Source organism: Blennius ocellaris (assembly GCF_963422515.1).
Source record: "Blennius ocellaris genome assembly, chromosome: 6".
Lineage (NCBI taxonomy): Eukaryota > Metazoa > Chordata > Actinopteri > Blenniiformes > Blenniidae > Blennius > Blennius ocellaris.
The window spans coordinates 7248980-7271621 of record NC_137655.1 but is presented as its reverse complement, the minus strand read 5'-3'; the positions used below and the strand labels follow the sequence as shown (position 1 = coordinate 7271621).

General features: G+C 46.4%; 1 protein-coding gene across 1 annotated transcript in view; it reads left to right on the top strand.

Annotated features, from left to right (window-relative positions):
- LOC308131844 (tomoregulin-2-like) overlaps positions 1-22642 on the top strand; it is a gene marked incomplete at its 5' end in the record, with an annotated part of 150289 nt that overhangs the window by 107771 nt on the left and 19876 nt on the right. The window contains 1 exon segment of the mRNA XM_080498712.1: positions 3218-3314. Within this exon segment, the coding sequence (XP_080354838.1) occupies positions 3218-3314 (97 nt within the window).

Below are 22642 nucleotides of genomic sequence, written 5' to 3'. Positions count from 1 at the left end.
TCGTCCCCCACAATAATCCCTTCTGACCAACCATGGAAGCCTGATTTACCTGGTGTCCTCTGAGTAGTTGATGTTGACATGTGTCTTCTTCCTGAATGCTTGGAAACGTTGAAGTCTTGTAACACTAGTGGTTAGCTTGTAGTTTAAGATTTTCTCCACAGCAGAGGTAGAATGTTCAGTTCCGAGCTTGAAAAAGCCAATTTCCTCAAAGCAAAGTGCAAATAAATTCTAGATGTTCTTCAAATTTTGTGAATAGCAGGTTTTTATGTCTTAAATCATTGGTTTCCAACCCAATCTACCTGTAACCTCTTTGGTTTGCCATCAAAGTCACACTGAAGTTGCCTCAATCCAACTTCTTTCAAAATCAATGTGATTTTTTTGTGAGTCTGAACTGCATCCAAAAAGTAAACATCCTTGCAAATAATCTGATCAAGAAGAGCTGCTGACACTTTAATACATTTCCCAAAAATCCTCACACCAATCATGACAGACAGTACAAAAGCAGGAGCCCTTTGATAATCTGTCTATGGCAGATATATCTCCCTTTGCCTATAGTCAGCTATACATGGCTCTTAACACCTTGTGACCCTCTGTTTAAAGCAGTATGGATGGATCACTGAATAGTTTTTCAGGTCAGAATTTGATTTTGTTTGACATATACCAATAAAATTTTGACAACTCTAGAGGAATCGGAACTCTATCCTTGAAAAACAGCTTTCAGACAGCACACTGGCTCTAACCTGGTGATCTCAAGTGTTTTAAGAAAAGAAAAAAGACTCAACCAATTAAATTTCAACAAGACTTAATTGTTAATGTCAGTCATTCAGGTGATACTCATAAAAGAGAAAGTTTATTTGGCTTTGGTTTCATGTGGACATTAGTTTGAAAGTGATGGGAGACTTACTTGCGAGGGGAAAAGAAGCAATTGAGGTTGAAGAGTGCTGTGTTGAGCAGCACCAGACAGAGCCAGAGTGCAGGTTTTATTACTGCTGTGCTTGATGAGGAGATGGTGAGGTTAATCAGGCCGTTTGATGCAGGTGAGGAAAGATGAACAATCCCAACAATGTATCACAACTGCAAAGTGATTAAGGCCCTGTTTGCGCGACAGGGTTTCAAGTAAAAATGCATAGTTTTTGCCTTTTTCGTTTCAGAAAGAGTTTCGGATTTCTACGGCAAAGTTTTGTAAATAGCGTCTGTTTACATGGAAACCACAGAAATACTGACAAAGATGTAGTTTTCCTGTTGGGCCACTAGTGTGGCTAATTGTTTTTGCAACGAAACCACACACACACATATGCAGAAAACAACACGCTGTCGACATCAGCAATGGTGAGTCCAAAACATTCGTATGGGCAGACGACCAATGCTTCTTGGGAGTAAATCTTGGAACTGTTTCCCCCTTATATGTTCCCATGTTTTCCTTTTTTTATTGTTGTATGAACAAAAGTCTTATATGCAGCTCTGCTGCTCATCCCACAAATGTGTGTTCCTACCAAATGTAGCACCATTTGATGAGGAATTTAACTGGTTTTCTGCTTGTAACATTAGTGTGTTATATTAGTGCTTATATATGCTGTATGCTGGTAAATCATTTAGTGTCGTTGTTTGTTTGTCGTAAGAGCAGCATCCAATTCTCAATTATTATCCAGGACCTATTATCCCAAAAAAACGAGGACTCATAAGGCCTCATTGAGTAACTTAAAATAGACTGAAGTCTAAAATTACACATGAGGATATTTGCCGAAAAGGTTTTCTCCGTCCATGCTCATCCCACTGATTGGCTGCACACCAGCGCTGCTTCACACCCTTGTAGTCCTGCCAGTCCTCTGACCCGGAGGTAAAGCTGTGAATACAGATTGCACATCTTTCCACGCGACTGCAAATGTTCAGCATTCAGAGGACACGCTGCCTCGCCACCATGGTTTGTCTTCTAACACCTGCAGCTGCAGAAACACCTTCAAAAAAGATGGAAACAGAAAGAAAAAAAACTACTAAAAGCTAAGGCAGTAAAAGAAGCTTAACGTCCTCAGCGAAGAAACTCTTCGCTCTTGTCAGCTGCATTGTGGCTTTGGACGCAAGCAGAAACGAAAATGTAAATGTTGGGATAATCAGAGCCAACAGCGATCTTGAATGTAAAAGTTGAGGCGGAGGCATATCCATATGTCTCAAGATTCAACTTGACTTTGACCTCAAAATGAAACCCAACTTAAGCCAGACAGCGGAAAATCAGGCTAAACCTCTTTCTACCAGAGTTCTTTCCAATTCAATCCAGCGTGTCACAAGGGATCACAAGAAATAACAAAGGTTTCAGAGGGGTGGAGGGAAAATGAAAGACGCTGCACAAGGGAGCAAAAATCGTGGCTGGCAGCAGTGTGGGTGTCTGTGCATTTGTGTGTGTGTGTGTGTGTGTCTGTGGGTATGTGTATGTGTGTCGTGAAGAGATTGATACGACATAGGGGAAATGATGCCAAGTTCTACCTCTTCGTCTTCTTCTTCTTGTTGTCCTCGTGGGCCCCAGTAAGTTTAAAAATAGAGCTTGTCTAATGGAGAAGAAGGCCGAAGAGGGAGGAGGGGGACTGAAGGAGTCCTCTGTGGTGGCTGAATGCAATTTGAGATTGGCCAGATTGCTTTTCTCTTTTTTTTTTCCTCTCCTCTCTCTCCCTACACCCCCCAACCGCCCCACCCCACCCCTCCGACACTCGGCCGCTCATGAGGCGTGATATGCACCCGGTGGGGTCCCTAAGCCGCTATAAGCCTGACGCAGATGCCCCCACACCGCCGCCGAGGAGCCGTCGCACTCACGGGCTGCGGGAGGCGGGGGGAGAAAAAAAATCAGCATGGATGAAATAAAAGAGGGACTCTGGAAAAAGATCAGCAGGGGATTTGAGAGTGATAGATGAGAGTCAGGCGAGGGAGCAGGAGAAGGAGGGCAAGAGCGAATGGATTGAAGGAGATAGCTTCAGTGGGATTACGGCGGGATACGGCAGAATGTAAATGCACTTTAAGTCGTGTGATTCTGATTCCCGCGGTCACGTTGCATTGTGCGAGGTGCACCCCTTATCGGGTTTCGTTGCAGGTTTGGCACCCACGTTCACCCGTTTCTCCGTCTTCTGAGTGAACTTAATGGGTTTTAAACAACTGGCGAGCGGGTGCACACTGGGTATTGCATCAAACAGGCATCGCATGTGTTACACTGCCTCTCTTCTGTCACTTTCAGGAGGCGAGGGCTCGGCGGAGACTGTGCAGAAGGAGACGTCCACCTGTGACATCTGCCAGTTCGGGGCAGAGTGTGATGTGGATGCAGAGGATGTTTGGTGAGTCTGCAAATAACACTCACACTGGGCTGCAATCTAGCCAAATTAGGGCCTTAAGAAAACTGTTTTCTTTTTTTGGCGGCTTCCTTTATACTCCAATCGGAAGCCAATGTTAAAGAGAAACATTTTACTCATGCTATCCATCTACTGTGCTTCATTCCACTGAGGGCTGGAGCTCATTCCAGCCCAGTACGAGCGAAAGAAAGGTACAAACTGGACAACTCAGCAGTCCATCACGGGGCAAATACATAAAGACAGATGATTATGAAGAATCACAATAACATCTACAGGCAATTTAGAGTCACCAACTCACCGCAAATGTACGTGCAAGGAAATGAAGAAGTACAAAGAGTCTCTCAAGCTTGGACTCGAAAGTTGAAAGTAGATGTGTTCAGTTGGTTACAGGGGACGCTTTTCAATTTCCATGGTGGCAGTTTGATTCTCCACCTGTCAATGTGTTAAAGGCCTCATTCAAACGACAACGGTTCAAGTAAATCCACTTAATTTTTGTGCTTTCGTTTCAAAAAAAGTATTGAGTTCATACAGCAACATCTATTCTATTCTATTCTATTATATTATATTCCTCTTTGAGAAGTGTTGGGATCCAGCATGAGCTAGTGAGTTCCAAAATAGTGCTTGCAAGAAATATTAAGTCAAAAAAAGAAATCAACAAAAAGATGAGAGCTTCGTTTTACTTCACCAAATCAAAGAAAGGCAACAAATGGAAACAATTCTCAGCCATTAGTGATGAAAAAAAATCAGATTGGGACTTTGTTTGATACCTGCTTACATAGAGCAACTCACTTCTCCCAAGACAGTGATTCTCTTTGTGTACAGTCTGTTAAATAAAACATCATGGAAAAAACATTTGTGGAATTTGGTGAAAAGTTATTCAGCCCTAACTTCAACATTGGTGTGGGAATGAATGCAAATATAGCAGTAGTGGGCAGAGGTGACACACACACATAGCAGGAACAGTCGGTTAATGGTCAGAAATCCACCGGGAGCTGGTGTGAGTGGGATTTAAAAAGCCCTCCTGTGCAGGGCTGTAAATATGGATCACTTCACCTGCGCAGGTTTGAGGAGTTAGTGGTCTAATGCTGGTTATCAATCATTGTTTCAGCAAGGTGACTTGTGTTTCTGTGTTCACAAACTTGATTTGAACCCCGCATCTCTGGTCTTTACCTTGGCAGGGGGCGCTGGAGAGGTCCCACACACAGTGTGTGTTCTGTGTGTTTAGACGGGCTGTCACACTCTCATCGAACGCTTTACCCCCCCCCCCCCCCCCCCCCCCCCCCCCGCCGTTCAAACTCACTGACGACACTCGTGTTATTTTAAGTTTGTGGCATTTACAAACTAATCCGCTCTCGCCACCTGTAACAATTTCACAAGTTTGAACACAAAGCAGCTAAATCAGAGCTCTCCTTTATCCTGCACACACCCACAGGGCTGAACACCCACTGAGGTTTAGTGCATGGCTGACCATTTCATTTAACCTCAATTACTAGAGCAGACCAGGGAGAGAAAGGAGATTTTCGCTTATTCTGGAAATCCAATTACTATCCTTACAGGACTTGGCAATGTCAAGCTTAAAAAAAAAGAAAAAAAAGAAGAAGAAGACTCAGACTCACAGAAGGCGCGTACCAGTCCAGCGTGTGAAATAACGTCTTTTGTTTGTTTTACCTGTTTACAGAAGACAATAGATGCACGTAATGTGTTCCTGGCCCGCCCACGTGTATTAGCGAGGAAGCAGGGCCACAAACATCCTCGGGGGGGGGGGGGGGGGTTTCGTGAAATAACATGCATGTGCAGAACTCAATTAGACGGAAGCTCAACTGGCGAACCGCTCCCAGCATCAGCGTATTTGCTCGGTACAGCATGAGCGAGGCTCAAATGAAGCGGCGTGCCGACGTGGCGCTGCACACCATCAGCTGGTCTCAGCAAAAGGGAAGGGAAAGGCACCGCTTATGAGAAATCCCACACGTACCTCGAGAAATTAGAAGCGCCCTGAGAGTATGACTCTATCAAACTGCTTGATGTAATGGAAAGATAATGTACCCTGGTGGGCAATAACCGTAATGCCAAGGAGCAGCTTCATGATGCACTCTGTGCCTTGCCTGCAAATACCAAACAGCTGGAGTCCACTCCTCCTGATGCCACCCACTTCCACAAATGCGCCTCAATATTCAAAATAAAACGCAAGGAAATTGATTCATTGCCCATTTGTCAACACCCAAAAGGCCAGAAATCACAAGGCGCGACACTGAGATCCATCGTCGGTTGGTTGCATGAACTAAACAAACCCAAATGGCGACGATTACGTTGTAAGGAAGCCGTCAGCCAGTCAATAAGTCGTCTCGTCAAGAAATCACCCGATACAAACAGACGCGTAAATGTTTCGGAAACTACGAGCTAATCTCTCGAAAAAAAAGGCCCTGGGATGTTCGGGTACGAAGGTTTCGCGGCGGATAATCAAGGCAGGTAATTGCGACCCCAACAGCAGGTAATTTTCCTCAAACAGCAGCCGACTACTGGCGCGGCAGCATCAGATCATTTTGATTAAGATGACAGGTTATTCCAATCAAGCTGCAGCTGATTTTAATCAGACGAGTCTTCAGTTAATCAAACAATGAGTAGAGAGAGAGAGAGAGAGAGAGAGAGAGACAGAGAGAGACAGAGAGAGATGTAATCAAAGACCAGGTGAGCGTGGAGCGGTGTGTTTAGAACACTATATGTCCCTTATTTTCACACAAACAGTACAGAATAATACATTATGTTCTTTCTGCTGCTCGCCTGTTCACACAGGAGCGTTGTGATGCGTCGAGACATGTGAATTGGAAGTTGCTTGACAATCAGAATTAAGTAGCATTTGTTTTCCAAGTCAGATGTTCATTCTTTTTTTTCCCCAGTTATGTTGTACTTGTTAAAGACTGCCAAGGAGGTTGCTCATAGCTTAATGTCTCTCAAGTTCATACAACGATACAATGAGTTTTGAAGTTACATTCATGTGTTTGCTATCATTTTCTTTATTTTCACACTCACGTCTTACAGTGCAGAAGAGAGCAGGTCGAACCGGATGACGTTTCAAGGCCTTTGCGCTCTGAAGGCACAATGAAAAAGCAACATGAAAGCATGCAATTGCGTGCTATACAAAGGTCAATCGAAGGGTTCGATATATTCTCACCAGTCACCAGTGCTTCCCCATTACTTTCAGAACTGCCTTTGTCCCTGGTGACAAATGTGTTCCAATCACATAACACCCCTACACAGTTGGCTGTAAGTTTAGTATGAATCTGGTCTGTGTGACTGAGATGTGGTGAGACAGTTTCAAACTCCTATATGAAGCTGGTACACGGTGCTCATGAAAGAATGGACATTATAAGGTGACCACGGCTACAGGGTTAGAAGTAAGGCTTTTGTTTAAATGGCAACATTTTCAAGCGCAAGCGCAAAACTCCCGTTGCATTTTGGGTGACTGTTTACACAACGGTGCTCAGAGCCACTGAAAACACAACTTTTAGCACACGAGGATTGAGATTTATCGGATGAAGCGAAGCTTTTCTGACCTCTGTTCTATTTTAATGAGACCGAGTACTTCTTGTTGCCTTTTTGCTATAATGAATTATTCTCCTTAGTTCTGTGGTATCAAAATAGCATTTTCAAGCTGCTGCAAGCTGCTGTTCATTTGATATTTCCTTCTGACACGGTCCTCTGAAATCTACCGATGGCTATGCATAAAAATCCTAGTGGATCATCAGTTTGCACAACACTAAAGCAAGTAATCACACTATGTTCCAAGTCACTCAGCTCCACCTTTCCTCGTTTGAACTTCAGCAGATTGGTTTGACCATGTCTACATGGTTGAAGACATTGGGTTGCTGCCGAGTAATTGGCTGTTATATTTGCATTTTGGGGCAGTCGAACAGGTGCACTTGGTGTCATGATTGGTGAGTGTATTTGCACCAGCTAATTCCACTGAAAAAACAAAGGCTTCAAGATTGTTCAGGAATGATTTCTGGCATGTTCAATTTTGGAAAATAGGACATAAGTGCTTATCCGTGATAGAAAGTGTTTTCACTGCCCTGTGAGTGCACAAGCACTGGTTCAGCACGTTATGATAATAAAAATGATTGATTTATAAACCAAAACCATTCAACCAAAGTGGTTCATATCTGTTGAAAACTGATAAAAGTAAACATCACAAACAACATATTTAGTTGAGTCTGAGGCCTTTTTCTGGGACTTTCTCTTGCTGTGTGAACACACAAGCCCCACCGGTCTACTACTGGAACATGACTTCTGTGTGGTACAATCTAACAGAATGATCAGATTATTTCCAGTGCAACGCTCAGGGGGAAAAAAACCTTGTAGACGTGGAGGGCTATTTTGCTGATACCATTCATGGCAAAAAACCTGAGAAAAATCTGTTTGAAATTTCTGAAGATTTTTTTCAGTCAGTGCAACTGTTGGAATTAACCGTTTACTGTCCAATGCCCTGTTGGAGTGGTTCTCAAAGTGTGGACAGCCAAAAGAATCTGAGGGTCAGAGAGGAATTGATAAGCCTCCAAGATACTGATGACCATTTAGTAGAAAATTACTGTTTATGCCAAAGATTGTCTCAGAGAGTCTTGATTCAGTTTAAAGAGTCCTAATCTGGTTTTACCTCCTATGACTCAAACTAATTTATTATTGTGGTCAAGACCACCCAAAGTGATGTCCACACATGTGGACGCCAGGTCCTAGGAGTTTAAATAGTCCTTGTGTGTTTTAAGAAGTCCATGTTCTCACCTATGAAGTCCTCATTTGCTTTAGCATCAATCAGTTCAAAGTCAAATCACACATACAAATACTTCACCGTGTGACACGGCTCCCAACAGCCAGAAAAAGTAAAGAAAAGAAGAAGAAATCTCTGGATATTCTTGCCTGATGGTAACAACAATCTTCTTTCATGTCCTTAGTGAGACGTAATCCATCAGTATGCGCTTTGTGTCCTTTATTAAGGCCGGTTATTATTTTCATGCAATTGACAGCTTTAAAGAATGCACGTCTGCCTGGTTTAATAAAGGGTTATTTTCATAATGTGCTTAGAAATGATGCTGAACTGCCGGTCAGAAAATTGCTGTTTCAGCCCCTTTTCTCCCCAAACAAAGCCCCACTGATTCTATTTGTCATAACTTATGATTGCTTATCAATGGACGCTTCTCCTCTTTCCATATAAATGCAGTCTTATGGACAAAATACTGTCTCGTGGGTGGGCTGGGCTGCACAATGCTTTGCTACAGGCAAAAAAAGAGCCTCGATATCCTTACCTCATCTTCTCTGTTCTCTGGAGGGAGGCTCCAGGCAAAAGAGACCAATTTGCCCCAAAGGGATCAATAGAGTGTCACAAAAACCCATTTAGATCCATTTGTGGTGTAAAACTGTAATTACCCACAAAAATCCATGCTTTCAAAGCCATCAATAGCACCCATCGGTGTTGATAGAATTAAAGGAGGGGAGGAGCAGACAGTGGACCGGTCACGGATGGTGGGGGGAGCTGTGAGGACTCTTGCTGTGTGAACACTGGGGTAGACCTCCAGAGCGACAGGCTTTTCAAAGCTGCTGCTGCTTCTCAGGTCGCCATTGAAGTCCATTCTGCTCAGAGCAAGAAAGAAATTGGATCCAAAAGTCGAAAAACATGCTTTGCTGCTGAAGTTTTCTTGTAGGTCTAAAAAAAAATAATTTTTAAGTGTCTTGAGCTCCGTTACCCAGATGTAATGCCACGTTGGGCTCTTCACCCACAAGTAGCTTTCTTTGGGTTCTTCATCACTGTAGGACTTTCTCTGCTGTACTTCAGTCACCCACAAGTTTCTCACATGCCATCTCTTTCTTCATGTTTGTTTCAATTTTCTGTCGCAGATTTAATTCTGCTTGTGCAATCAGTCAAGTTAGGTAATGGAGGCTTTTCTGTGCTACTGTAGCAGCGTTCTGGTGTTATACAGTGACATCAAGTGGTCACAGGTGTGCGTGTGTAGAAATATGTTTTGCCTTATTTGTGGAAATATTGCATACTTCTGTACTTGTTTGATATGTTTTATCCATGTCCAGCATCTCATAGAGGGTTTAAATTGTTTGTGTATTTCTATTTCTTCTTTCATGCCTTTTTTATTGCTCTTGTGCTTGTTAGTGTCATCTTGTGGGGTATTTGAGGTTTTGTTGTTCCATTACATTATTAATGTTTTGACTCTTTTGTGTTGTTTGATCCCTTTGTCATTGTTTGAGTCTTCTTCATGTTTCTTTGCGAAGGTTTTTGTTCTTATTTTTTTGTGCTGCTTTGCACAGATTTTGGATCATTTGCTGTTCTTTTGCATGTTTTGTGAAACTTTTGGTTGTTTTTCTGCTGGTTTTGCGTGCCTTTTTGAGGGTTATAAAGGAACATTTCTTGCACATTTCGTGGCGGCTTTGACTGCATTTTTTGTTTGTTTGTATTTTAAATCTCTTATTACATCTTTGATCCTTCTTGTGTTTGTGTTATAATTTTAGGTATGATTTTCAATCAGCGTTTTCAGTATTTTACATATATTTGGTCAAGGTTTATGAAGATTTTGCTCCTTTCTGTAGGTCTTTGCTTCTCAGAAGAACAATGATGGTTTTGAACTGGTGTTTTTTGAGTTCGCTTTGTAACTTCATGCAGACGTTTTGGTTTTCAGTTCTAACGATTCATTATAAATCATCTATTAGTTATGTTGTCCATTTCTCTTTAGTTTTGTCCGTACTTTGGAGTTGTTCTGTCTGTTGTAGACACTGCATTTCTAAATAAACCATTCCTCTGAGCACAGACTCTGGCTTTGGGCCTATTTGACACATTAGATTCTGGGCTTTAGCCCCAAGTATGTACTTGTCAGAGAAAATGTCTCCACGACCCTTCAGTCTTTAATGTGGTAGATGCTGCGTCTTTCTTTATCCACGGGTATTTTTGTGTTGCAGCTATTTTCATAGAGGCATGTTTTGTCCTTTATGTGGCAGACGGTTATACAGCTCTGCTCTGACTCATGCAGTCTAAGAGCAGACCCCATGAAAATCACATCCGTCTGACTGCTGAATGTGTCTATGTCTATATTGGACGAGTCTTGCTTGGTGATGGTCCTTTTGTCTGATTTTTATCTTAATCAAAAAAAAAATTTGATTGAATGGTAAATGGATTTCACTTGTATAGCGCTTTAAACTTTTAATCACATTCACCCATTCACACACACCATTGGAGGGGGCTGCCATCCATTGGAAGCAAATTGAGCTTCAGTGTCTTGCTCAAGAACATGTGGACAGGGGCACATTATGAATTGACGCTTCAACCTTCCGATTGAGAGTCGACCACTTTCGGCGTTAAATGCTTTATGCTGCTACCCTGTATTTTCCCTTCCTTGATTTCTCCATTATTTTCCATTTCTGTTGTTATTTCTCTATCTCTTTCTCTCTCTCTCTCTCTCTCGCTCTCACACCCTCCCTCACTCTACTTGTTTGTCTGTTTCCCTCCCTCGCTCAGTTTTTCAAAGGATTACCGTGAAATTTGAGGCGGAGGATTATGAAAATCAATGCTATGTTCAGTTGCAATGAGGTTTGCTGCGAAGGGATTTGTACACAACGTGAGGCAGTCGGTGGATACATTGGCCTCGGCAGCTTTGTGTGTGTGTGTTTGTGTGTGTGTGTGTCTGAGTGCGTGCGTGCGTGTGTGTATGTGCGTCGGTAGGTGTTGAAATGTGTGTAAAGTGGCCTTTTCAGTTGGGAGCCCGCAGACAGTCTGGAGGTGGTGGTGGGGGGGGGGCGTCTCTGATGGAAGGGAAATCGCAGGGAACTAATCAATACAACGCATCCTGCTAAGAAAGTATCCTCGCGCACACGCCTGAGTTATAGTACACATTTGCACACGCGCCGCTAACTTTCATTTAACACTTCTCTACGCCTGTGTGCCTCCTCAGCCCAAGGTACGAAAGAATGACTCGGTGCGTGCGAGTGGAGGAGGGAGGGAGGGAGGGAGGGGGTAGAAACAAGGATTATCGCAGAGCTGTTGCTGTCTTGTACACGAGTGTCAGTGTGAGTGTGTGCGGGGTCGCACTCGGATGTGTTGACGCACTGCAGTCTGGTGGTATAGTGCCTGTTGTGGAGAAAAGTGAGAGGGCTCATTAAAAATGCATGGGGCCAGACATCAGCCACAGACCAGCGGTGGGCTCTCGGGGATGGACGGGGACCCTGAAAGCTCCTTTATGATTAAAGTGGGGAGTGAGCATGTATACATTTACGTGTGTGTGTAGTGTTAAGCCTGTGTTGTGTTTTCCTGCTTGAAGTGACGGATGTGTGGGCATTTCAGAAGCTGGTAAGACTTTGCTTTGATTCCGTGTTTTTTTCAGTTGCTTCTTTTATGCTAAAACTGTTCTCATTTAGATCGTCTTTTTGATAGTGCAGGCGCTTTAATTGTAAGCCTAATCTTGTCTTTAGGGTGGATTTTGCAAAATTAAAGTCTCTGTTGTATAATCTTTAAAGGTAAATTGTAGAGAGAAAAAATGTACTTGCCTTTGGTGGTATACAGCTTTGCAGATACTTTTGAGCTGTATGGGTAACTATTGAGAGGTTTGTAAGGTTTGAGTAATGCCACCAGGGGGCAGGAATGAGTCGCTGTTGGTTGTCGCTGTAAGTTTCAGCTCTTTTCATACATCCCGTTTATTTTAGTGGCAGAATCAGTTACTTCAAACTCTTTTACTGGTAGGATGTGATAAAGTGACTCGCTCCATCATCATGTGGCAGAACATGGTATTACAAGACTGATCATGCTGTGTCGAATCAGTTGGCGAGACTTCTGAGCAAAATGTCAATAATTATCTTAATTCCATTTTTAGTCATTTGCATTAAGTGGAAACGTATTGATTTTGCATTTTCGATTCCAAAAGTAAACTGCAAAAATTCTGAAAACGACAGTGAAATGCAATAACTGTTTCACCCTGATACAGAGAGAAGCTGGAACTGGGCTTTGTGTCACTTCACAGATCCTGTGCAAACAACATTTTGCATTTGATCAGTTTTTCATTCAATATGAATGCTCACCACTGTAGAAATAGTTTTACCTAAAAAAGAAACGGCTCTCGATCACACTATTAACGATCTTTTGCAGGTCGTCTTTGCACATTGGGTCTTTATTGTGTGTGTGTGTGTGTGTGTGTGTGCGTGTGTGTGTGTGTGTGTGTGTGTGTGTGTGTGTGTGTGTGTGTGTGTGTGTGTGTGTGTGTGTGTGTGTGTGTGTGTGTGTGTGTGTGTGTGTGTGTGTTTTTTTTATTATTTGACTTTGTATTTGACTTAGTATTTTCTGACCTTTGTCTATGGACTGTGCGTTATGAATATATAAATTGCTGTTATTTAACTTAATTGAGATAAGTAGTAGGTCAGTGTGAGTTTCCAAAGTTGAATTGGCTGTTTTTGTGCTGCCTCTTGGCTCGACATTAACTTGATATTAACTGTTCCTGGGCCATAATGCCACGTTTTTTCATATGGTATTGTGTGTTTAGCTGAATGAAAACAGTGCTGACTGATGCACGCAAATAAACAGTTGTCACAAAAACTTGTTTCTTCCACTTGTTTCTGTTACTGATTACCCAAAAGATTTTGTGTTTCGTTCTGCATCGGTGTGGATTCTAAGCATTTTCACGCCTCAAATCGGAAGCACCGAATGCTAATTTGAGTGAGCCGGTATTTAAATCAGTGTTACACTCTCTAACTTTATGCAGGCCGTTCCCAGCCGCGCAAGCTCACCTTCAGTGTCATGTGTGATTTCGGGTCCCGCCAGCCTTTACTTAACCGTGTCCTCTCTGATGCATAACGAAGCCTTTCTTCACATCATTCTTACTTTGCTGATCCATCATTACAACAGTAGCCGAGCGCTGCCACGCTTTGCTGCGCGCCGCTTCAATCAACGTCAGTGTCAGCGACACGAATCATCGTGGCTCTTTGTAAAGGTGTGTGTGTGTGTGTGTGTGTGTGTGTGTGTGTGTGTGTGTGTGTGTGTGTGTGTGTGTGTGTGTGTGTGTGTGTGTGTGTGTGTGTGTGTGTGTGTGTGTGTGTGTGTGTGTGTGTGTGTGTGAGAACACATTTATTTGTTGGCGATGTTGGGGGCCGCTCAACCTCATGGAAGGGGGAGGGGAGACCACGTTTTGAGAACAAAGGACCACATGCCTACAACTGAAAAAGTCTGCCATTGGTCACGTGATCACCCCCTGGACCCCCCCTTCCAAGGTGCAATACTAGAGGCCAACGGCAGGGGGCGCACGAGAGCTCCCCCTCACCAGCTGGAAGGTCCAGGGCGGGCCCTCCGTCAGGATTGGTCCACATGACCCAGAGCCGACCGGTAACACGAAACCACAACAAGAGGTATAAAACACCCCCGCCGGGGTGATTTCTGCCTCTCCAATGTTGAAACCTGCGTAAAGACGGACGCATCCGTTTCGCACGGAGACGAAGTGCCACGTGTGCCCGCTGACCGGGCCCGGAGTTCCACACCCGGCCGGACGAGCCGACAACCACCGTGGAACCACTTCTACTTTTCCCTTTTTCCTTTTTTTCTTCTTCACCGGAGTCCGAGTGTGCAGCTGCCACCGCACCGCCCTCCCGCATGCAGACCTGAAGCCGCTTCTTCTTCTCCCCCTCCTCAAAATAAGCGCTTGATCCTCCTCGGATCATCCTGTGGACTTTTCCCTGTCCACAGACCATTCGAGCTTGTTTTCCCTGGGACGCCAGAGAGAAAAACAATCTCCAGCCGGGAAATCAACGCACTTTCCCCGGCCGCCGGCAGCACGTTCACCCTCATCAAACTGAGTAAGGCTTAGAGTCTGGGCAGGCAATGAGAATAACGTGACTGTAATATTGCTGTGTGTTTATTATTGTGTTGAAGTCAGGGACGCCGATCCCGTGTTTCCAACCAATCTGTGTCTGCGCGTTGGATTTACATCCACTCGAACATTCTCTCTCTCTCTCTCTCGCTCTCTCTCTCAACCTGTACAGACCATTTCTGGACTGGTGTGTACAGCTCCATAGTTACACACCGCGGGACTGTGCAGCTAGACAAATTCTGTCCACTGCCCTTCTCCCTCCCTCCTTTTCATTTTTCCTCTCCTCCTCATAAACGATCGCGTAAAAGCAGCCGCGCGCTGCTGCACCCGCTTCTGTGACCGTGTGTAGTTCACTGTCCCTGGGATTTCTCAGCCACGAGCCCCCAGGCGCGCTCCGAGCAGGCTCACGAGCCGTGCACGAGCACAGTGACGTCACGCTGTCCAGAACGAGTGCGCCAAGCGCCTCTGGTGGCCGCGTTGGTGATTGCAATCTCTTGAAAGACCGCCACTCGGTGGACAAGTCGAGTCATTGCATTCTCCCTCCGTGCGCCGCCGCGCCCCTAGTGGTCATTCCGGTTACTGCCTCGAACTAGACGCCTGCCGCCATCTAGTGTCCGTTCGAGGTCATTACACCCACACACACTGACCCTCCAACGCCTGCCGCCACCTGGTGGACGTTCGTGGTCATTACATCCCACTCAGGCTTCCACACATTCACTCACACACACTCACTCATACACACTCTCACACACACACACACCCTCTTTCGTTGTACATAGTGTTTGCTGTTTAATAGATTAGATCTTCGTGTTTGATTGTTTATTACTTAATTGTGTTGTTTTAATAAATAATTTATGAATTATTTTTGAATAAATACTTTTTGTTAATAAACGCATTTTAACTGAATTGATCGATTCTTGGTTATCATTGTGTATTTATTGTTGACAATTCACTGGTTTGTAACAGTCTGTGCTCGAATCTCACACCTTCCTTGTTATTTAATATTGTTATATTTACACAGAAATACTAACTTTACTTAAATAACCCTTTTTGACAAACGAGACTGAAATTTGGTATTAGCTATTTCCAGCTTAGCTGGTGGTGCCCCGATTTAATTATTATTTGATAAATAACCAATTTATGCAAATTAATAATTTTTATTAATAAATTATTTTTGATAATTTATTAACTTTTGAGTAATTACTCAATTACTCTAGGAGTTGTTGATGAGTAACTAACCGTTTACTTCATTAGTAATTCCAATTTTTCCTAAATTACATTCAGTAATCTATTACTTTCAGTAATCCATTACTTACAGTAATTATTTATGCTAATTACCAACCATAAATCCCAACATAATGGTGCCCCGTGTGAGGCTGTTTTAAAACCAGTATTGTCACAATATCTGCATAATTTATCCAGAATTGTCTGTTTAGTTTTACAACCGATAACTTTGTTTCTCTCAGAACTTAGTTTTTCGAAGAACACGTTACAGCACTGCTAAGCAAAGTCAATTGTGTTTGTGAAGTGGTAAAGCCTTCTTTTTCTTGCATTTTCATGCATTCTTTTATTTCTGTCAGAGATAAATGTACACTAACCCGCTATTGCTCACCCAAGGTGCTAACTCCACCCTGTTAACTTGAGAGAGGTTACAGTTAGAGCAATTAGCAACCTTTAGAGTTGTAAGCTACAGGTGTAACCATCACCTGTGCATTAACAACATTTTGGCACTTTTCAAAACACAGCTTTGGCGTGACTCCTACCATGAGTAGTCAGAGACACTGCGTGCTCGGAGCAGAGACTCCTCGGGAGCCACATGACCCAGCCCTGCAGACTGTGGTCGCTGGTCTCCTATGCCTCTCCACACAGGAGAGAAGAAACCTCAACAGCTACAGCTTAGAGACCTGTGAAGCAGAGATCAGGCAGCTGTTAAGCTATGTGAGGAACCCGGTTGGTCAGGTAGAGCTCACCATTCCGGATGTGTTAGGCCACATTGCACTGCTCTACCAGCGCAAGGCCGAGCTGCAAGCTCTGGAAGCTCAAGAGCAGCTCTCCCAGCTGCAACTTTACAGTTGGCAGCTGAGGATTAACACTGCCCAGCTGAAGCTGGAGAACTCCCGCCTGCGACAGGAGATCCAGGCCAGGGACAATCAGGCTCCTTATACGGAACCTATTGGGTTACTAACCCGAACTTCTGCGAAAGAAGTCAAAACAAACACATCATCTGATGATTCATCAGACGATGAGTCAGGTTATGGCTCTCAGCACAATGAGCCAAACCACACTGGGGTAAAACCTGGTGCAGCTCTCAGCAGAGACGCAGCACATCTCCGCAGTCTGGAAAATGTCCAGTCAGATGGACAAATTACCCCAGTTATGCGCATTCTTGAAGCTGTCCAGTCAGGTGGACAGCCTCCTCCAGGTCTCTACAATCCTGAGGTGGTCCAGTCAGGTGGACCGCCCACCACAGGTGAGTGTAGACTTGGAGCTGTCCCGTCAGGGGGACAGACTGCATCAAGCTTCCCCGCAGCCATGGCGAGGGGGGGGCTTGACACACAGCCAGGGGGGCGTGGCACAAGACACCTGCCCAGTGTTGTGGGAGTTGACTGCATCCCACTGAACCGACACCCAGTCCCCCCAGCTTTTCACTTTAAGGACCGCAGGGTCCCGGTGTGCTCTGACACACATCCATCGGTGCTTAGCCGCACCACAATGCGCTCTCACAGCTCTTTCACTCCTGTCCAGGAGAATGAAAGGAGTTATTCTGCAGCACCTCACCGTGCTATCAGCTTTGGTCCTCCACTCACTGGAGACCCTCTTGGTCATCATGACCCTCACTCTCTCCACCGGAGAGAACCAGGGGGGTCCAGCTCAGATGACTCGGACCATTCCGGTCCCCCAAGGGAACGTGGTCTTCGGACCCGCCAACTTGAGTCCCTTGCAGAGGACATAGAGCAGTTCAACCCAAACAACCGGGAGGTTAGTATAGAGGACTACCTCCGGGAGGTTGAACGCTGCCTCCTCGACCTGCCTCATCCTTCGTCACGTGAGAAGCTGAAGCTTCTCTGGAAGACGACGTCCAGGAGCGTCCATGTTTACATGGAATCCCTCCCACCTGCCGTCAGAGACCATTACTCATCCCTCTGTCATGCACTTAGGGAAGAGTATTCTCTGTACAATGATCCTGCCTCTTCAACCTTTGGTGCACTTGCCATTACTCAGAAGGAGGCGGAGCCTCCCAGAGAGTACTATAGGCGCCTTAGGGCCGCCTACTTCCAAGGCCGCAGTGCACCGGGGTTGGATGAAGACCAGACTTTAAAGTCGCTCTTCATGAACAACCTCCATAACAGTGTGCGGTTCGATGTTGCTCTGTTCTGCAGGACTACAAACCCCACCATGAAAGACCTCCACAAACATGCGCAGATGGTGTGGGAGCTGCGTCACAGTTCAGGTGAAAACCATGATGGTGACGCAGGTGTCCTGAGAACGCAGGTGACTGGAAACACGAACCTGTCACCTGTAGGTCACGAGGTCCCCTCCCCCACACCCGCTGTGGATGGGGGACCCGTTAGATGTCCACAACCTCGACCACGAGGTGGACAACGGCCTAGAGGTAAGAGATCAGGCAGACCGAGACCTCACCACTCCCAGCGGAGAGGTAAGTCTTACAACCGAGGCCGAGGTCAGACCCAAAACCACTGGGACGCAGACGTCCCACAGTGGATTAAAACCCGCCTCAAGGAGGTGATGCAGGACCTGAACCCGCCTGGTCAGAAGGGACCCGGCTCCCCTGAGGAACCGGACTCCCGGCCCCTGACTGCATGACTAGGCCGGTCGCCTCTCCCCTCCGCACACAAAGTTTGCTTTGTCAGGAGGAGGAGGCGGAGATCCAGGAGGTCAAAGAGGCCCTCAGAACCAACAGAGGAGCCCCCTTTGACATTCTTGGGTGATCTTGTACGCAATGGCACTGCCAACCGCGTATACACTTCAGTGATGGTAGGGGGTGTAGACACCCTCGCCCTGCTTGATTCTGGGTCAGAAATCACCCTCATGTGTTCAGCCACCTTCACGCAGGTTGCTAGAACCATGCGTGCCCTAGGAAAGCCACTTCAGGTGGAAGAGTGTAGCATAAACATCAGAAGCTTCACTCAGGACGTGTCTCCCATCACTAAACGTGTCTGGGTCGACATGACTTTCCAGGACATGTCGGTGACACATCCCATCTATGTCACTGACCTGAACACAGAGGAACTTCTTATTGGTCAGGACCTCTTAAACCGACTGGCCGTGCTGATTGACTGCAATCAATGGCGCCTTTGGTCTCAAGTCACCAGCCCGACTCCCCTTGGCCCTGAACCAGGCCATCAAGCTTTCAACAGCAGAGTCGATGCCATCCAGTCTAGAGGTCCCCTACCAATACTTGGGTCTCTCCCAGAGTTTGACCCCAGCCAATCCACTTCAAGGCTCCCTGACAGTCAGCATCCGCCGCAGGTGACGAGCCAAGACCCAGTTCAAGCACACCACTCTTTACTCTTGTCACTGAAGGACGTGAGTTCTTCTTTGTATATGAGTACTTCTTTGCACGCCCACCACACCGTGGGGGGTGCACACATGGATGTAACGTCGGTTCCGGAGGCACCTTTGGCGCGCTGGTCCGAGAAATCGGCCACCGACGCCGGCCTGCTTAAAGTTCAAGCACACCACTCTTTACTCTTGTCACTGAAGGACGTGAGTTCTTCTTTCTACATGAGTACTTCTTTGCACGCCCACCACACCGTGGGGGGTGCACACATGGATGGAACCTCGGTTCCGGAGGCACCTTTGGCGCGCTGGTCCGAGAGATCGGCCACCGACCCCGGCCTGCTCAAAGTTCCGAGCCACCGCTCACTTTCAGCATGGTCACTCCAGACCTTAACCAAGGTCCCTGGTTCATGTGCCTCCTCGACTCGCTGTCCAGATCCCGTGCCGGTGATCTGTGACACATCTCTTCTGGAGCTGAACAATCGTTCAGCCAACCCGAAGGTCCACAATCTGACACACGGTCAGATTAAAGTGACCGCATTTCCACCGTTAGAGATGTCAACTGACAGTTCATTTCACAATCTTGAACTGATGGTGCCTCTCACTGACAACCTGCTATCGTCCCCCACCCGTGACGACACGCATGACACCGCTCTCCTCATTCCCACAACCAAAGCCATTACCAGCGCTCACCATGTTAACCTTGAACAGGTTTTCCATGGAATAAAACCGAGCACCGAAGGTGACCTGGTTGTGCAGGCTCCGATGACTCAACCAGAGAATACAGACACTTCCGGTAAACAGACCGCGTCTGTACCAGAAGAACCTTATTCAGGTTTCGAGTCAAAGACCGAGCCACAACCTGCTAAAGCTAGCGCTTTACATAGCAGAAACGAGGAGATGCATTCATTGAGGTCTTCCGCGATTATCACACGATCTTCGCGCGGGTCTCGCACGAAAGGGGGGTCACAGACCTCCCTCCGGCGTGCGTCCCCACTGACCTCGAGGCACCGCCATCTTGTGTACACCAGTACATACTCTTTCTAGCTGTATACGCGGTAAAGCGGTGCTGGACCACGAAGGTGGTCCCCGCTAACCAGTAGCAGCTAGTTTCTTCCTTTGGCAACCGCCAGTTCGCCTGGAACCGGTGCCACTTCGGCTACTTAGACCCACCATCGGTGTCTACCATCCTTCTCCACACCATGATGAGTAACATTGCTGCTCACGGCAACCCTCATCTATGTGGATGACTTCCTCATGCGTCACTGCACCTGTGAGGAACATTTAGCCGAGACACGACACGTCCTTTATCAACTTCTGGTAGCGTGAACCAAACTTGCTCTCAGCATAGTTTGGGATGCCACACCAAAGTTGAATTCATTGGGCTCATAGGTGGCGCTGATGGGACTGAACCCCAGCAGGGAGAGTTCATGCCAGCCAAAACCTCAGAGCCCGACTAACGTGTCATAACTTGGGAGCCTCCATCTTGACACAGCCATTCCGGCTGCTGCCCTCCTTCTGAACCAAGCGTTCAGCCACTGGAGCTTCCCATCTTTGGTCGACTCAGACAGGCACACATGCCACATGCAGTGTCATGGTTGCCCTGTACGACATTTTGGTAATGGAGGCCAACCTCCATTCACCATACCACTCCTAGTCATTTTCCCAGGTTGACCGAGTCAACCACAGCACCACCCACATACTCCGGTATGGCAACAGCGGTGGTGCAGATGGAGACGTGAGCCTCCAACGGGTGTTGGTGACCAATCGGTCCACCATACACCACTCCACAGGTTCCACTCCCTCCAAAGAATGACTGGTAGAGAAATGACCTTACACTGCACCTTCTGGACCAGCCAGAAGAGGTCAGTGTTGTCACGGCCTGCACTGCAGAGCCACTCAATCAATTTACTCCCTCGGAGTAAGGTCAACTCCTCCCCTAGCGAGGGGGGAGAACCTCCATTCCAGGAGCATAACAGATTTTAATCAGTAGGGTTTAGTGCCAGCATGCTCAATTCCCATCAGATGCATGTACTAACCCCTGCCACCATCAGAAATCTAACCCTGCCTCCTTAGACAACGTGAGCAGTTACAAAGCTCGAGTTGAACCATTCAGGGAAATATAGTCACTGTAAACGCATATCCAGCTCTGTTAACACCACTTAGCATGCCTTAGACCAGTCAAGTATTGTTTAGGAGAAATAACCCCTGTGTATAGTCAGAAATCTCACACGAGATCGAAGGGAGATTAGCTCCTCCGTTAGCAGCTTCAGTACAGGTAGAACCACCTTGCTTAGCTCCACTAACCCGGGTTGAGCAATTTGTCAAGACTAACACCACCACGGTTATACAACCTTCACAGATACATCTGACAGTCTCGGCAGTGCTATTTTAACCTCTGTGAAACCACAGAGCCAAGAGTTGTGATTTCTTCAAAACTTAGCCATTATTAACAGAAATAATGTGTACAGTTTGAAGCCTCTGTAGTGAAAGTTGGGTTTTGGAAGGGAACACACACGTGCACCTCCACACACCACACTTCACTCTCACTCCAAACCGGAGCAGGTGCACCAAAACCCCCCAGACGGCTGGTGGCTTTTGGACACTTGCTCACTGGTGCAACCACATCCACAGTTTACAGATCAGACTCTACTCCTTGTATCCGGTACCTCCGCTTTTGTAAACTTGTCCTCGAGCTGCCTACTAACCCATTTCCCTCCTGTTCTTCAACTTTCCTGCCCTTTCCTACCTCTTTCATTTTCACTGGTGATGCACTTGTAAGAAATGAAATGTATGAAGGCTTAGATAGTTAGAACAGGAATAGTAGGTCTGCCCAGACTAGCCTTACCCTGCCCAGACTAGCCTTGCCCTGCTCGGACAATAACCTCCTGTATGAACTGTTGGACAGAAAATGACCTTGTGTTCCACAGGACATTGGGACATTCACAGACTCATCGATGTTTCGGCCCAGGTTTGCTCCAAAGCCTGAGATCCGCATCCCACTCTTCGGACCAAAGGGGGGATGTTGGGGGCCGCTCAACCTCATGGAAGGGGGAGGGGAGACCACGTTTTGAGAACAAAGGACCACATGCCTACAACTGAAAAAGTCTGCCATTGGTCACGTGATCACCCCCTGGACCCCCCCTTCCAAGGTGCAATACTAGAGGCCAACGGCAGGGGGCGCACGAGAGCTCCCCCTCACCAGCTGGAAGGTCCAGGGCGGGCCCTCCGTCAGGATTGGTCCACATGACCCAGAGCCGACCGGTAACACGAAACCACAACAAGAGGTATAAAACACCCCCGCCGGGGTGATTTCTGCCTCTCCAATGTTGAAACCTGCGTAAAGACGGACGCATCCGTTTCGCACGGAGACGAAGTGCCACGTGTGCCCGCTGACCGGGCCCGGAGTTCCACACCCGGCCGGACGAGCCGACAACCACCGTGGAACCACTTCTACTTTTCCCTTTTTCCTTTTTTTCTTCTTCACCGGAGTCCGAGTGTGCAGCTGCCACCGCACCGCCCTCCCGCATGCAGACCTGAAGCCGCTTCTTCTTCTCCCCCTCCTCAAAATAAGCGCTTGATCCTCCTCGGATCATCCTGTGGACTTTTCCCTGTCCACAGACCATTCGAGCTTGTTTTCCCTGGGACGCCAGAGAGAAAAACAATCTCCAGCCGGGAAATCAACGCACTTTCCCCGGCCGCCGGCAGCACGTTCACCCTCATCAAACTGAGTAAGGCTTAGAGTCTGGGCAGGCAATGAGAATAACGTGACTGTAATATTGCTGTGTGTTTATTATTGTGTTGAAGTCAGGGACGCCGATCCCGTGTTTCCAACCAATCTGTGTCTGCGCGTTGGATTTACATCCACTCGAACATTCTCTCTCTCTCTCTCTCGCTCTCTCTCTCAACCTGTACAGACCATTTCTGGACTGGTGTGTACAGCTCCATAGTTACACA